A 16,874-nucleotide genomic window follows, 5' to 3' on the forward strand; every position below is an offset into this window, starting at 1 on the left:
GTCACATAGAAAACTACTATAAATTGTAAATAAATTTATAATAGTTAGATAATAGCTATTTAGATAAAAGCCTTTCTAAAGACTAAGAACTAAAACCGTACTTCAAACATGAGGGACAATGAACGGGAAATTAATAGAGCTTGCGGCAATATATGGATCGTGTTAGTGAATAGATGATCTCTGAGACTTTGGAAGTTAGCTGCGAATATCGGTTATCAAAGTTCAAGATAAAGACGTTATAACAAATTTATTTAATTCAACAATTATTCTACAAGATATTACTCTAACCAGATATTACTCTATCTCTAAACCTCTCTGTTCTCTCTTGTATTGTTGTCATTTCTTGTTCGCTTACATTATCATCACCTCGAAGCATCTCTTGAATTTCTTTCAAACTCTTACGTTTCGTTTCAGGTAGGACGAAGTATGTAAAAATAAATCCAAGGATTGCAATTACAGCAAGCGTCCAAAACACACTTACGCGTCCAGCTGAGTCCTCAAATTTCATAAAACCTATCTGTAATGGATAGTCAATTACTCCAAAGACATAAAGAGTCACAACAGCCATTACTCTTACATTAAGAGGGAATAACTCTACTTCTATGACTTCTTTAATAGAGGCTAAACCAAATGAATTTGATATGAGAAATATAATAAGAGCAGCAAAAGTTATATAACCAATGGATTGGATCGCCTGAGTATAATAATCACGGACTCCAAAGTATAGTGCAATAACGGCAATTGACAGGCTACATCCGATGAATGACCACAAGAGAAGAATGCGACGACCCACTCGGTCCACTAGTAAGGCAGAGAGTATATCTGTTGAAATTTATAATTCTTTTAATACCTTATCTTCGGGCTAGACTTTACACTTTTACACTTTGTAGATGTTTTTAGAACATATTTTAATACTCGTTCCTACTAAAACTATCGGAACTCAGAAAACTTCGTGAGGACACCACCTTTAGACCCAAAGAGTAGACGGCGATGTCAGCGACAGAATTCGGATCTACTTGCGTATTTAAAAATGACCACGAAACAGATGTAAAAATCGGACGCCCGGACAATGGGTTGTAACGCCACTTTTTATAGATATATTGAATTGTACTTCAATTGACTAATACAATACAAAAAACAGATTACGAAGAAATACAGGACCAAATTAATCAATAAATTCCAGTAGCTGTATCAAGAGTTAAGGATTTGATTTGCAGAAAAAGAAATAAGGAATAGAACTAATGACGGAGCCTAAAGTCCTAGCTCAATTGAATATTTTATGTTTCTTTACGAGCTAAATAATAAAACTTTAACCGAAAGTAATGATTTATAAGCTAAAGACATGGTAATAACAACAAAGAAGAATAAAGAAGAAAACACTTCTCACCAACACCAACTTTTATCCCCACATCTATCTGAATCATGTTTGTAAGGGTCAAATCCATGTCCCCTTCTTTAAGTATTGTGCGGTATAATCCTTGTATCACTGCTGTTCCCGACAAAATATAAAACAACTTTAAACCTGAAACAATATAAATAGATTATAATCGCAAAAAGTGTTGCTAAACTTTAAGACGGTCTAGTATTTTTTTTTTAATTTACTCCTTGAATTCTGGGGAAGGTGTTTATTGTGTATATTTTTAATTTTTTATAGTGTTATATTTTTCAACGATGGCTATTATTTTGTTTAGTTTCGCAATCTTGCAGTTTACAATTCTTTTATATTTATATATATTTACTTATTTATTCACGCTATGGTGCTGGTTAACTTAAAAGTTTATTATACTTGCAAAGACCAAGAAGGTTTACTAAATAAAACATCAACTTTTTAAATAATTACTTTCTTACTATTCTAAATATTACTTCAATTCTAAAACGTTTAACAAAAAAGTCAGTAAATTCTCGAGGATTGAAGTCGACCATATGCTATCAAAAACTCGAGCTAGACAAAGTACTAAACGCAAACTCCACGTAAAATATTTGTGAGGAATTGCACGCAGACGTAAGCATTTACTACTGTGTCAAACTCATTGTGCCAATGTACTCACCGAATGTGATAATCAGAGCTTTTCGATACCTTTTATTGCTAATGAATTTGAAGAACGAACTAGGGTTTTGCATCTCCATTGTGACATGCATCTTCATTTTTTCAAATTGAGTATCAATGTCCTGCAATCAATTTATATTATCAGCATACGACTCATATCACATATACAATAGGACGGAATGTATAATATTTACAAAAAGGTTAAACCATTTACAAAAGGAAAATCATATTCAATCTATTCAACTGAGTAATACCTAATTCGGCTGTGTTGTGTAGTGTAAAACTCTCAGAATGTTCGTGGGTGTGTATGTGGGGTGTGTTAATGATCCAGATGATTTAGCGCTGTGGATGTTCTATTAAGTATATTCTGCGATACCTTAAACAAGTCAAGGCTTAAATATTGGTAGTTGTTGGTCCGGGCTGCACGATACTAAATTCAGTTTTGGACATAGATGGTTAAGTTAGGTTAGGTATATTTTTTTATTATTTTCTATTGTATAACAGGGGCCACTACACAAATCCTTGGGGAACTCCAGAACTTAATATGTATGAACAACGTCACTTCTAGCCATGCCAAGCGATCTTCCATGCATCGCGATCGGGATAAATGCCAAATGTGTTCACATATAAAATCAGAATGTACAAGAGTTTTGTAATGAGCACATTTTTTAAATAAAAATCGGTGTTATAGTATCACTACCAGTTCCTTTATCTGCATTTAATGAATTTAGTATTTTCAGTATATCAACTTTGGTTATGTTTAGTTTGCATAATGTTGGCTGTTACTTCGGTATTAATATGTAGAAATCCATTGTATGTTGGTGCTGCTTGTTGAAATACACGCTTAAAGAATGTACTGTACCCCGTGAATCGGAAGCTATAGGTAGTATAGTATCAATTAATGTAGCTGTGGGCTACCGTAGGTGTCGCTATGACATCATAATTATTGAATTTCACACATTTCTGGCGAGCGGTATCAAAATAATAACTTGAATAATTGTTATAATTCACTATCTTCGACATAGACAGGGACATCTTTCTAGAAAAGAGCGTACCAATTCTTAAAACGCCGGAATCGTATTCACCAGCCACCTGGCATTAAATGTTCATGCGCGGCAGTATTACTTAACATCAGATGGTGATCATGATCCTATCCGCTTGTCCCGTTTTCTATATAAAAAAACACTGCTGTGCGTCTAACATCTTATAATTTTCTTAATTCTTACATACCTCAGTTCTCGAGTTTTGCTGCAACCTAGACAATTCCTTTCTAGCCTGATCCTCTTTCCCCACTTTCAATAGATAATAAGGTGACTCTGGTATTGGGTAAATCGCCGCTAAAGACAGCAAAGGTGGAATTATAATCCAATTATTTAAAGCTCTATAAGATACCGCTTCTCCTATCAATACCATTAAGAGACTTCCTAAATAGTACATAAATCTTGTCGCCAAAGTCAGACCTCCGCGGATATCGGGGTCGACTATTTCTGCCATATATATATTTCCAACCTGGGAAAATGAATTATTACTATACAGAAACTTCTACTACTATCTATACAAATTTAATGGATGAGATAGAAGCGAGAGATAGCACCATAAAATAAAGTAAATAAAGTTATGACGCAGCAGATAAGCAAGGAAACGTCATTCCCACAAGAAAAAATCACAAAATACAATCACTAGAGAGGTGTATAGAAAGCAAAGTTTAAGGTGACGTTCTCGTTCGCCACAAGGCGTACGAGCTGACAAAGTTATTGAAGATGTACACAGATACATACATTCCATACTATAGCCAATGAGAATGTCCAAAGAATCTCCATTATATACAGCATCCATATTGCTGAAGATAATGCAGCAAAAATCTGAAAAAGGTAAAATTGTTTTTTTAATAATATTCTACATTTATTTGCAGATACTTAATATTATGACGCTGAATCAGTAAGGGCCATACCTCACCGAGATGCCTTGCCAGCGACGTCGCCAACTAGTTCTTATCGAGATGTATGCCGGCTAACTCACTTGGCGACCGACTGGCGAGCCAGGTCGTAATGTCTTGGGTAGCCAGACATTACGACATCTGGTCGAGGGTAGCCAGAATCGACCGCTAAGCATACGGTGACTGGCGACGCTGGCTAACTGGCGATGTTGCCAGTTGTTTGCACGTGTTTGTGGGCTCCGTCACTCACTCTGTCGCCAACCAGTTGCCGCGTTGCCAACATAAACTCAATAATTAATCAAATTATGTTAGTGACAACCTCAAATCTTCATAGTTTGAGAAAAACACCGCTTTGGCTTCGGTTTGATACAAACGGATTTACCCATATTTTATCCTTTTTTCTTTTCATCTTTTTGCAACACTGGTAATAATATAATAACAGCGCAGTCATTTCCACGTCCATTTCTTACTGTCGAGACAGAACTGAATGCATTGGCGACGCGATTTGGCGACTCAGTCTGGCTATGCAGGGATGCCAGACGTAGCCATGGTAACATCGCTGGCCACGTCGCCATGGCATCTCGGTGAGCCCTAACGATAAATTTATTAATACATTGTAGCGCTAGCTTAAACATGCAACCGGACCTATGTGTCCCTGCGTGTTAGAATCACCTATCCGAAGCAAAAATAATTTTGATCTCGCGCCTGCGCGTTAGCTATGATTTCCAACACTTTTAAGGATTTCGTCATTTTTGTACAATTCTCTTCGAAGAATATCAGTATAATTTGAGACCTCGCACACCGTCCGCGCGCGGACGGTATATTGCGTCGGAAGAAAATATTTTTTTTTTACATAAATATAAACACTTTTTAATCCGCCACAATATATAATTATAAGGAACAGACGACCACAGCTACTGATCACGGGCGATTACTTAACGCCTGATTAAAAAAACATTACCATTGAATAAACTTACTAAAACCCTTATGTTTAAGTAACTATAACTATTAATAATATGTACATAAATTGTATGTGGGTTTTAAAAGTTCTTCAAGTGAATCTAGTTTTTAGCAATTAATATTGTTATTTTTATATTATTATTTTATACAATGAAATGATTATATATGAAACAAATATTTTGCTATTTAATTAAGTGATTAAAGAAAGCCCTAATTATCGAAAACCAAATTATTCCCGCGATAGACGTATTAATAGCACATATAGCATTCAAAAACTCGAATTAATCCTTTTATAGAATCATTACATTTTATAAAATCGAAATCTACCAAACTGAACTTTTGACCAATACTTCGAATGATTAAAGAAGGTTTAAGGATAATTTGATCAATAATTGCAAAGTTCTTGTCAAAATACAGGCTGCGGGCGGAATCTACCAAGTTATGTACCTAATATTCGTTTGTTAAATATGCCTTATTTGAATAAAACTAAAAAATTGTTAAATTGTATTACCGATCCAAAAGCGGCGATCACTATAGCAGTTAATAATATAGTACGTCGGCCAAATTTATCGCAAATGTATCCTGCGAGCACAGTTCCAACCACCAATACTATTGGTGCTATCCTGAAGAACCATTTCATTTCCTCCTAGAAACCTTTAATTGATTAATATTGTGATTCAAAATAAACAAAAGCTGTTTTAAGGCAAACATCGTGGGTTCTGATTTTTCCCATATACAGGAATAGTTATATAGGTTAAATGTTAGGCCAACCGATAAATCGTTAAGTACTTATAAGTTAAAATTACAACATTATTGAATTACTTTATACGAACATAAAAAGATTTTAAAAAATAGAAAATGTCAAAAAATTAATAATAACCGGCGATCAGGCTTAAAAAGTAAAACATTTTAACTTTTAAAACGTAATATTAATGAGACTTGAATAAAAAATAATAAGTAGTGTCTAGTTTATGTTTCCAGAAGATTGTATTACAGTTTTCAAGATTTATTGATACATTTTTTCCGAAGTTTTTTAACCCAAGACTGTTCCAATGGACTGACTTTCTTTGTGCGTATTTAACACCGGCTCTTACGGTGAAAAATAGCATAGTGAGTATAGTGGCATGTTTTGGAACCAAAATTCGATGGTGATGTCAGGCACAGAAGTCTGATGACCTACCTGCTTATTATACAAATCAAATGATCACGAAACATACAAAAATCTGATGCTAACTAAGAATAGTTAGCGCTACTGGTATTTTTAATTATTCTAATAAAAGGATAAGAATTTAAATTCAAATGTATTAGTATTTAATCTCAGTGTATATTAAGATTGAAACACAATTATTTTACACGTTTCCTTCAAACTTTGTCGTGGGTCCAGTCTTTAAACGTGTTTATCAAATAAACATGCTAAAAGTTCCTATTCAAATTGTCATTTTCTTCAAACACAATTAATGTATTTCGAGGCAATTTCATTGCTTGAAGTATAATTTATAAAATATCCCGCGATTCAGTTTACAATCAGCTGATACATTTACAAACATTATATAAAATTATTTTTAATCAAAAAAAATAAACAAAATTTCAAATGACGCAGTAATCCGTTGTTTCTCTACCGCACTTTTTCTTTATATCATCTCTTTAGTAAAAATACTCACATCATCAAATTGAAAATCGGTTTCACTCAGCAAAATCTTCATTACCATTGGTGTTGCCCATGTATTAACGAAACCCGTAGTTGACGTTAGTATAGATACTGTAATCAATTTGATTACTTGTACAAGTCGAAATACTCAATTGTCAACGGGCTAACCCTGTGACATCAATATCGATTCTGTTTTGAATGGCTTGATGTTTGGTTTTCTGTCTGACATTATTTGAAAATAAGAATTTTCGGGACTAACTAATATAATATTAAATTAAAGTATTTGAAAAACTGCATATAATTCCACTTGTTTGGTATATATGTCTATTCCGTAATAGAATGTTTACGATATATGTTTTAATTACATTATAAAATGTGATCTAGTGTTCTAGAAGCTTAGACAATTTTTTTTAAACACTTAATAAGCCTTGTTAGATTTATTATTATATATAGATTATTAGAATAAACATTTTATGAATGCTCGGCCCATGTAAGTTAAAACACAAATAAGTACTTTGAAATATCCGAGACCTTTGCCAATGACCTTCATGGTGTCTAAGTACAGTTACGTATTCAATAATTCGTGAGTGATGATGTATGTTAATGATAACAGATATTATATTTACATTATATAGATATGATAATGATTTAAATATGTTCGACGTCCTGGTGGATAGAAAAACTGTGTACAGTTTGTGTTTCCACCACACCAACTTCCTTTATATTAAGAACATTTATATCATATTATCATACATATACGGATTTCCAGTTCAACTTAATGAAACAAACCGCCACTTTGGCCAATCATTAGTGCTCAAATCATATAATTGTTATAATTAATTTTGTATTTGTATCCAGAAAACAATAAAATAAATTACGTACACACTATGCCTATATCATGCCAGTAAGTAGTAAACAAGTAACTATGGTGAAGATTAGAAAATTGAACAAAAACTATATAGTTATGTTTTGTTAACAACAACAAACTTACCGGCACATGTGACCACATACTGCAACTTTCTTCCATCCTCCATTATTAGAGAAATAAATAACACTTCATACTATAACTATATCACAAATTAAATATATCATTTTTCTTCACTTTTCTTAATACCTTCCTCGATTTCATATACATGTGTTTACTACTTAATTAATTTAGACGACTTTTCCTGTTAAGATGTAAGCAATTCTCACGTATCGAATTACCTTTAGTCTGCAATAAAGACGTTACACAGAACAAATATGAATAAATTAAAAAAAAAACTAACGATTTTAAATTGTATGATACAGGTTCTTAATATATTGTTCGCGCACTCACGTAGTGTTTTCCTCAAAGCCTTTTGGGATCTGACGTGATCAACGTGGGTATAAATACCTAAACCAGTTTTATACACGACGTGTCATTTTGGGAAAAACAAAACATTTTTTATCGACGACACCTACATAATGCCTGTTTGACCTGGAGGACCTGACTGTATACAAGACACAGATGTAGTTTTGCTCCATGACATGGATTCAAACATTGACTCGTTAGAAAATTAAATTGTAAATTAAACAAGTTGTATTTCAATAATACTAATTATGATATTATCGCGTATAACGACTATTTATATTAAAAAATGATTATTTACCAAATACAGTTATGTATTTTTAATAAGTATAATGTAAAATTAATTAAGTTTTTTTGCACAATCCATATTTTAGCTAGCTCTAAGTTAAAAAAATATCCTTAGAATATTAAATAACAAATATATTTCATAATTGACGTAGACTTATTTTAGGATCGCTTTATGTAACCCATTTTACTAGTTATTCGAGGGTAAGATTTAGAAACGAGACAATTCTGGAGAAATGAATTCAACAGCTGCAATATATAATATATATGCTATGTTTATTTTGAATTGACATTAACAATCATAGAAATCTGAGGAACCAGGTAACTTTTTACTAAGTACTTAGAGACCGTATATCTAGAAGCTTAAAAGAAAGGAACATATTATATCCTAAAAGTCAGCAACGCACTGGTAAGTGTAAGTATGTAAGTCCATGGGCGGGCTTAACACTTTGTTCTAAATGTACGTTACCCCTGTCGCATAGCTACAACTATAAATTAATATCTAAATAAATCATTGTCTTTAGATAATAAAAGCTTTTGCTACAGAGGTTGTTATACTTGTAGGCTATATAGCACTAAATAAAACCCTTTTTTAAACATGAGGCACAATGAACGGGAAATTAACAGAGCTTGCGGCAATATTAGGATCCTGTTAGTGAATAGAGGATCTCTGAGACTTTGGAAGTTAGCTATCGGTTATCAAAGTTCAAGATAAAGACGTTATAACAAATTTATTTAATTCAACAATTATTCTACAAGATATTACTCTAACCAGATATTACTCTATCTCTAAACCTCTCTGTTCTCTCTTGTATTGTTGTCATTTCTTGTTCGCTTACATTATCATCACCTCGAAGCATCTCTTGAATTTCTTTCAAACTCTTACGTTTCGTTTCAGGTAGGACGAAGTACGTAAAAACAAATCCAAGGACTGAAATTACAGCAAGCGTCCAAAACACACTCACGCGCCCAGCTGAATTCTCGAATTCTCTAACCCCTATGTGTAATGGATAGCCAAGTCCTCCGAACACATAAAGAGTGACTACAGCCATTACCCTTACATTAAGAGGGAATAACTCTACTTCTATGATTTCTTTGATAGAGGCTAAACCAAGTGAATTTGATATGAGAAATATAATAACAGCAGCAAAAGTTACATAACCAATGGCTTGGATCGCCTGAGTATAATAATCTCGGACTCCAAAGTATAGTGCAATAACGGCAATTGACAGGCTACATCCGATGAATGACCACAAGAGAAGAATGCGACGACCCACTCGGTCCACTAGTAAGGCGGAGAGTATACCTGTTGAAATTAATAATTCTTTTAATACCTAATCATCAGGCTAGGCACATTACATTGGTGAACTGCTACATATATCTACAATAGATTTCTAAGAAAACTACCATATATTTTGATTTTTTCTATAGGCTTTATAGTTTATCTATTCCAGTAGCTGTACCGAGAGTCCAGGATTCAAATTGCAGAAAAATAAATAAGAAATAGAACTACAGATGGAGCGAAAGGTCCTAGCTAATCAAGCTATATTTAATATTTTTCTTTACTAGCTAAATAATTAAACCCGTGTCGGCTATCATAAACGAGATAGTACTAAAGGAATAGTAAAAATAAGATAGAAGAAAATACTTCTCACCAATACCAACTTTTATCGCCACATCTATATCAACCATTTTTCTGGGATTCAATTTGATATCCCCCTCTATAAGTATTGTGATGTATAATCCTTGCACCACTGTTGTTCCCGACAAAATATAGAACAACTTTAAACCTGTAACGATATAATCTATATAAATATATTATTTACGCAAAATGTTGCTAAACGCAAATCTCCAAAAGACGGCTGGAGCATTTCCAGTTTATTTTATCCCTGAACTCTGGGGAAGATTTTTATGAAGAGAAAAATACAAAAAAATTAAATATTAAATTTTATATATTCAGGTTTTTATTCCAGAAAAGCAAACAGTCGCAACGGGGTATTGTATTATATAATATGTATGTTTCTCGTCTAGCACTTCACATATCTTTATATTAATTTTCTGTTATATGGTTGATATGGAAGAGATTTCTTAGTAGTAATAAGGCCCATCGCACCATGCAATTTTTTAAAGATTTTTTTGTCTTCAATCTTGCAATAAAGTGTGAATAAATAAGAAATTTACACTTGAAACTTTACGAAAGTCTCGGCGTTTGAAGTCGACCATAAGCAATAAAACTATCAAAATTTCGAGATTAACAAAGTACTAAACGTTAGTACTGTGTCAAAATCATTGTGCCAATGTACTCACCGAATGTTATAATCAGAGCTTTTCGATACCTTTTATTGCTAATGAATTTGAAGAACGAACTAGAATTTTGCATCTCCATTGTGACAAGCATCTTCATTTTTTCAAATTGAGTATCAATGTCCTGCAATAAATTTATATTTTCAGCATACGACTCATATCATGTAAATCTATTATCTAAAATGGGCTCGTTTGCATGATGAGTCCGTTGTTTAAAAATATAGTCACGATTCGGAACACGTAAATATTTATTGACACAGCGAAATTGGGTTTTTTAATGTGATAATGTGGAAGAAAGTATAGTATGCTTAAACCTTAATAGGAAGGAGAGAGGATCCTCAAATAGTCAAACCACTGATCAGCCCAGAAGCCACAATGGCTAAGGTCGAAAAGTTATATATATCCCTAGCGATCGGAACAACATTGTTAGGGTGATTCAGGCAATGGTATCAATGAATAGATTGAATGTGTCGCTAGAAGGTCATTATTGTTTAATTCAGCACATTTCTGGAGAGTCATAAGAAAATAAACAACTTGAATAATTGTTATAATACAATTTCTTCGAGAATTAGATATAGATAAACTTAGAACACTGTACCAGTAGCGAATTCGGTTCGTTTAACATCTTATTAATTGATTTAACTATATTCAAGTAACATACATTCTCACATACCTCAGTCCCCACGTTTTCCTGCAACCTAGACATTTCTTTTCTAGCCTGTTCCTCCAATCCCACTTTCAATAGATAATAAGGTGACTCTGGTATTGGGTAAATAGCTGCGAAGGACAGCAAAGGTGCAATTATAATCCAATTGTTCATTGCTCTATAAGATACCGTTTCTCCTATCAATACCATTAAAAGACTTCCGAAATGGAACATAGATCTTGTCGCCAAAGTCAGACCTCCACGGATATCGGGGTCTACAATTTCTGCCATATATATATATTTCCAACCTGGAAAAATGAAGAATTACTATACAAAATTACAACTACTACTATCTGTACAAATTAAATGGATGAAATAGATACGAGAGACAGCGCCATATAATAAAGTAATGAATCAGCTGATAAGCAAGAAAACGTTTTAATCACAAAACACTTATATTCACAAAGAATTATAAAGAAACGCAAAGTTTACAAGTGATGTTCTTCTTTGCCCCACGGCGTACATGCAATCGAAGTTATTAAACATATATACACAGCTACATACATTCCATACTATACCCAAAGAGAATGTCCAAAGACCCTGCATTACATACAGCATCCATGCAGCCGATGATAATGCAGTAAAAATCTGATAAGGTAGAAAATTTTATTAAATATTATTGCTTATTTAGTTGCGCTTGTGTCAACAGATGAGTGAAAAATACCCTAACTTGGAATGGTCTAGTAGGAAGAAAAAATATAGGACGCCCACCAAAAACCTGGAAGATGAAATATGCCTTCAGTCCGGAGGTAGTGTACTAATATTAAATAGAATAACTCAAATTTGATGCAATCTAATAAATTATTGTTCTTAATGTAGTACACGAATACGGGCTATCTACACATAATATTATCACGCAGAAACAGAAACGGTAAATTTATGACCGGACCTAGAACTTTTATTTTTAGATGTTCATCCATCAAAAACCGACCCACTTTGAGTCCCTGCGTGATAGAATCGTGTTTATCCCTTGACTTTCTCCATATATTGCGCCTTCCGCGCGTTAACTTTTTATCAATGTTTAAAGTGTTCATATTATATAGCCATTGTACTGTAGTATATAGTGTAGTATATAAAGAGTTTTACGTGAAATCACTTTTTAATTCTCGTCCTCCATAACATAGAATTATATGAAAGAAACGGAGGAACTCAGCCAATCATGGGCAATTACTTAACGATTGATTTATGAAACATTCCCATAGAATAAACTTATTTAAAGCATAGTATATGCAAGTTTTAAAAGTTCACGAATCTTATAATTATAAGCGATAGGACATATAGCATTCAAAACCTCGAATGAATCCTATATTATATACATATTACAAATACAAAAAGTACTAAACTGACCTTTTTTCCAATTTTTACCTGTACATCGTATGTTTAAGTATAGTTAAATGATTATTTTATTTAAATTAAAATATTATTATTGTTGAAGAGGTCGTAAAAATTTGACAAATTACGCGAATTCCAGACGAGAGACGCAGAGCACGGAATCTACTTAGTATGTAATAAATTCGTTTATATAAAAATACGTCTTATTTATTAATAGAACCAAAACAATATAAAATTATATTACCAATCCAAAAGCAGCGATCACTGTAGCAGTTAATAATGTAGTTCGTCGGCCAAATTTGTCGCAAATGTATCCTGCAAACACAGTTCCAACTAACAATCCTATTGGTGTTATATTGAAGAACAATTTTGTTTCCTCCTAGAAACATAAGTAATTAATGTTAAAATTCAACATTCAAAATTATTTATTCATATAGGTAACACAATGTACAGTTATGACCGTCAAAATAATAAAAGTATATGAAATGCTTCTAATTTTATATTAACTGGCAGTTCTCAAATCAGGTGCGTAGAACGGAAGAGAAGAGCTGGCAATAAACTCTCCGCCAATTTAATGGCCAACTTTTTTTTGTTTTAGACAAGGTTTGTAAGAAGCTGCAACTATTTCACCATGTTCCACATCACATCTTAAGTAAACAAAAATTTGTCCTCTATCAGCATGAGGCATGGTGAAATAGGAGCACGCACTTACATTCCCGTGGGAACAACACGCAACAAAAGGGATTAGTATATATACAAGAATATTGTTAAGGAAAACATCTTAGGTTCCGAGGCGCAGGCTTGGCATGAAAAAAAGATTTGATAAGATATATCGGAAAATGAATTTAGGCCATCCTATAAAGCGTTAAGCGCTAATAATATAAAATAGGAAACATATTTATTGGATTTCTTAATACGAGCATAAAAAGATTAAATACAAAGCTGAAAAAGGACCGATGAATGCCTTAATAAGTTAAACAATTTAACTTTAAAATGTATTGACACGTATAAAGTAATAGGACTTCAACAACATGACAATAAAAGTAATAAGTAGTAGATAGTTTATTTCAGAAGTTTATTAAAGATTTTATAAAGCATAGTTTTCGAGATTTATTGGTAGTGACCGGGGCTTTTTAAAGTCGGTTTAATACAACATTTATTATTGTTGCTTTCGATTACATTTCTACTACGAACGTCCAAGCCGCTAAATGTTAATGGATGCGACTTTTTGAATAGCAGTTTCGTCAATCTTTTATTGCGGTACTTCTATATAATATTAATTAATATTCTAGTGTTAGCCTAGTGGCTCAGGATCGAACCCATGACATGTTCGATCCCCGGCTGTGGATCAATGATAAATCCATTTCCTCATCCTTTCTATATTAATGAACACGAAATTAATCAGATTAGTAATATTAAAGATTTCAACACCCGCTCGTATCGTAAAGGAAAACATTGTAAAGAAACCGGCATACCTTATAGCCAAAAGTCGATAGCAATTGTCAGGTATAGAAGTCTAATGACCTACTGGCCCATTAAAAAAACCGAATAATCACGAAACAGTTATAAAAAATCTGAGGTTAAAATCAAGGCCACTATTTTACAGGTTTCCTTCAAAGCTTGTCTGTGGGCCAGTTAGAAAACGTGTTTATCAAAAAAAATTGCAAAAAGTTCCAAATTCAAAGTATAACTTTCCTCAAACAGTACTTCATCATAATTTCATGATAATAGATGTAAAATTTCAAAACTCAAAATTATTAATATAAGCAACACAATGTACACTTATGAACGTCAAAAAAGAAATATATATGACATGCTTCTAATTTTACATTTATTGCTAGTTCTAAAATCAAGACCGTAGGAGAAGAACTGGCAATAAACTCACCGCCACGCATTTTAAGCGCCAAGTTTTTGTTTTACAAAAGGTTGGAAGGAAAGAACACTGCAACCATTACACCATGTTCCGCGTGATATCTTAAGTAATTAATAATAATAAACATCAGCACGAGGCATGGTGACATATATTAACGCACGCACTTAAATTCTCGTTGGAACAACACGCAAATAGTCGAAATAACTAACAACACCGCATACACGAATTCAAGTACGACCAGTCACTACAAGTAGCACCCGTTCACGAGTATGATGCATGGCCAGCCATCGGCCTTCCAGCCACATTTTAGGGAGAGAGACAACCCCATGGATGCCGACACAAGCAATGTGCCGCACATTTAAGCGAGCATGACGATCCTTGACGACGATCGACAAATTTATAAAACTATCCCGCGGCTATCAAACATATATTTGCCCTAGCAAGGATCAGTTTATTTTACCATTAAAATATTTTTTATTAAAAAAAAATTATATTATAAAAAAACTGGTAACGCACACGTAATCCGCCGTTTTTCTTAGTCATTCTTGTATATCTTAGTAAAAATACTCACATCATTAAATTGAAAATCTGCTTCATCCAGCCAAAACTTCCTTATCATTGGTGTTGCCCATGTATTAATGAAACCCATAGTAGACGTTAGTATAGATACTGTAATCAAATTGATTACTGGTATAAGTCGAAACACTTAACGGTTGTTGCGGGTCGAAACTGTTTTCAATAGCTTGACTTTTGACTTTCTGTCTGACAATTAGCCTGTCATTGAAATTTTCACAGAATAACAGTTCAGTTGACCAAATACTTAAATGTAATATGGGTAAGATTCAATAATTTAAAAAAAATCAATGGCGCTACAACCTGTTTAGGTCTGGGCCTCACATTCTGTATATGTTTCATGATCATTTGTTAATCGAATAGGCAAGTAGGTGATCAGCCTTCTGTGCCTGACGCACGCTGTCGACTTTTTGGGTCTAAGACAAGCCGGTTTTTCCTCACGATGTTTTCCTTCACCGTTCGACCTAATGTTATGCGCACATAGAAATAAAATCCATTGGTGCACAGCCAGTGATCGAACCTACGACCTCAGGGATGAGAGTCGCATGCTGAAGCCACTGGGCCAACACTGCTCACTTAAATTTATTAAATAATTTCAAGATTAAATAAAGCCTATTTTAAAATTTGGCCTATAAATATATTTTATTGATATATTCCACTTAAACATAATAATCTATAAGATTTCTACGTTTTACTTAAAAAAGTGATCTTGTGTTCCAAATTCTATTTTTAAAGAGCGCTTAATAAGCGTTTACGTAGCGTTTATTATTAATATATTATGAACGATAACTATATGCAATCAAATTATAATTATAATCATAAACATTTCATAAATATTCGGCCCTTTAAACTAAAACACAATTAAAAACTTTTTCCAATGACCTTCATGGTGTCTAAGTACAGTTGCGTATTCTGTATTTCGTAACTGGATCGTAGGATTGAACACTTCATGCTATTATCATCATATTAATACGATAGCGTACCCCGTTACGAGACATACATTAGTAAATACGAAAAAAGGGCCATTAAAATGCATTCACAGTTTGCCAGCATTGGTTAGTAAACAAGTGAATATGGTGGAGATTGAACGTTAATATATCTGGGGTGATATAAGTTTCGTGTTAAGGTCGTTCCACATTAGAAAATTGAACAATAACTATAATATATAAAGTAATTTATTTTTATTTTTAAAAGCTACTGTTAACACACCATATATGTAACAAGATTGCTCTACTATATTATTTTCAACGAAGTATAATATATTGTATACTTTATTTGCAACAAACTTACCGGCACATGTGACCACATACTGCAACTTTCTTCCATCTTCCATTATAAGGGAAATAAATAATACTTCAAACTCTAACGATATCACAAATTAAATGTATCATTTTCCTTCACTTTTCTTAATATCTATTCAATTTTATACTCATGTCTTTACTATAGAATGAATTTAAACGACTTTTCCTGTTAAGATGTAAGCAAATCTCACGTATCGAATTACATTTAGTATGCAATATAGACGTTACACAGAACAAATATGAATAAATTTTTAAAATACTAAACGATTTATACACAAAGTATTATACAGGTTCTCAATATTAAGGTCGCGCACGCACGTAGTGTTCTCCTCAAAGCCTTTTGAGATCTGAAATCAACGTAGTTGTAAGTAGCTAAACCAGTTTTAAACACAACCAGATATTTTGGGAAAAACAAAAAAAATATTCCACGACAGCCACTAAATGCCTGCTGGATCTGGAGGCCCTGATTGTATGGGTGTTGTCTTGCTCCATGGGAGGACTTCAAACATGGACTCGTAAGAAAATTAAACAAATTTGTATTTCAATTATACAAATTTATTATATTATCATGTAGAACGA

The 16,874-nt window shown here is 33.1% G+C and overlaps 2 protein-coding genes across 6 annotated transcripts; both read right to left on the reverse strand.

Annotated features, from left to right (window-relative positions):
• Positions 1-228: 228 nt before the first annotated feature.
• LOC123711654 (sugar transporter ERD6-like) lies at positions 229-7,943 on the reverse strand. Of its 5 annotated transcripts, none has more exons than XM_045664316.1 (9): positions 7,910-7,943; positions 7,583-7,804; positions 6,605-6,702; positions 5,455-5,589; positions 3,826-3,909; positions 3,278-3,556; positions 2,049-2,169; positions 1,388-1,522; positions 229-822 (listed from the first exon to the last, which is right to left on the reverse strand). In XM_045664316.1, exons 2-9 carry the CDS (start codon positions 7,623-7,625, stop codon positions 284-286), a joined length of 1,434 nt encoding a protein of 477 aa, XP_045520272.1. In that variant the 5' UTR covers positions 7,626-7,804; positions 7,910-7,943; the 3' UTR covers positions 229-283. The 5 variants fall into 5 exon arrangements, with proteins under 5 accessions (XP_045520272.1, XP_045520274.1, XP_045520271.1 ...); XM_045664318.1 differs by lacking the exon at positions 7,910-7,943 and having other exon boundaries at positions 3,278-3,384; positions 3,487-3,556; positions 7,583-7,896; XM_045664315.1 differs by lacking the exon at positions 7,910-7,943 and having other exon boundaries at positions 7,583-7,896.
• A 975-nt stretch (positions 7,944-8,918) lies between these two features.
• LOC123711656 (sugar transporter ERD6-like) lies at positions 8,919-16,619 on the reverse strand. Its single transcript, XM_045664320.1, has 8 exons — positions 16,285-16,619; positions 14,993-15,090; positions 12,793-12,927; positions 11,735-11,804; positions 11,184-11,464; positions 10,514-10,634; positions 9,862-9,996; positions 8,919-9,512 (listed from the first exon to the last, which is right to left on the reverse strand). Exons 1-8 carry the CDS (start codon positions 16,325-16,327, stop codon positions 8,974-8,976), a joined length of 1,422 nt encoding a protein of 473 aa, XP_045520276.1. The 5' UTR covers positions 16,328-16,619; the 3' UTR covers positions 8,919-8,973.
• Positions 16,620-16,874: the final 255 nt, after the last annotated feature.

This window comes from Pieris brassicae, chromosome 7 (genome assembly GCF_905147105.1).
Source record: "Pieris brassicae chromosome 7, ilPieBrab1.1, whole genome shotgun sequence".
NCBI lineage: Eukaryota > Metazoa > Arthropoda > Insecta > Lepidoptera > Pieridae > Pieris > Pieris brassicae.

Bases quoted from the DNA above. Each gene is read 5' to 3' on its own strand.
- LOC123711654 (XM_045664316.1), bottom strand. From the start codon at position 7,625: ATGGAGGATGGAAGAAAGTTGCAGTATGTGGTCACATGTGCCG. The intron at 5,590-6,604 runs GTGAGTATTTTT...AAAGGTTTCTAG, and splicing joins CCGATTTTCAATTTGATGAT to GAGGAAATGAAATGGTTCTT. The intron at 3,557-3,825 runs GTATGTATCTGT...TCATTTTCCCAG, and splicing joins CATTGGCTATAGTATGGAAT to GTTGGAAATATATATATGGC.
- LOC123711656 (XM_045664320.1), bottom strand. From the start codon at position 16,327: ATGGAAGATGGAAGAAAGTTGCAGTATGTGGTCACATGTGCCG. The intron at 9,997-10,513 runs GTGAGTACATTG...ATATCGTTACAG, and splicing joins AGCTCTGATTATAACATTCG to GTTTAAAGTTGTTCTATATT. The intron at 9,513-9,861 runs GTGAGAAGTATT...TAATTTCAACAG, and splicing joins GGCGATAAAAGTTGGTATTG to GTATACTCTCCGCCTTACTA.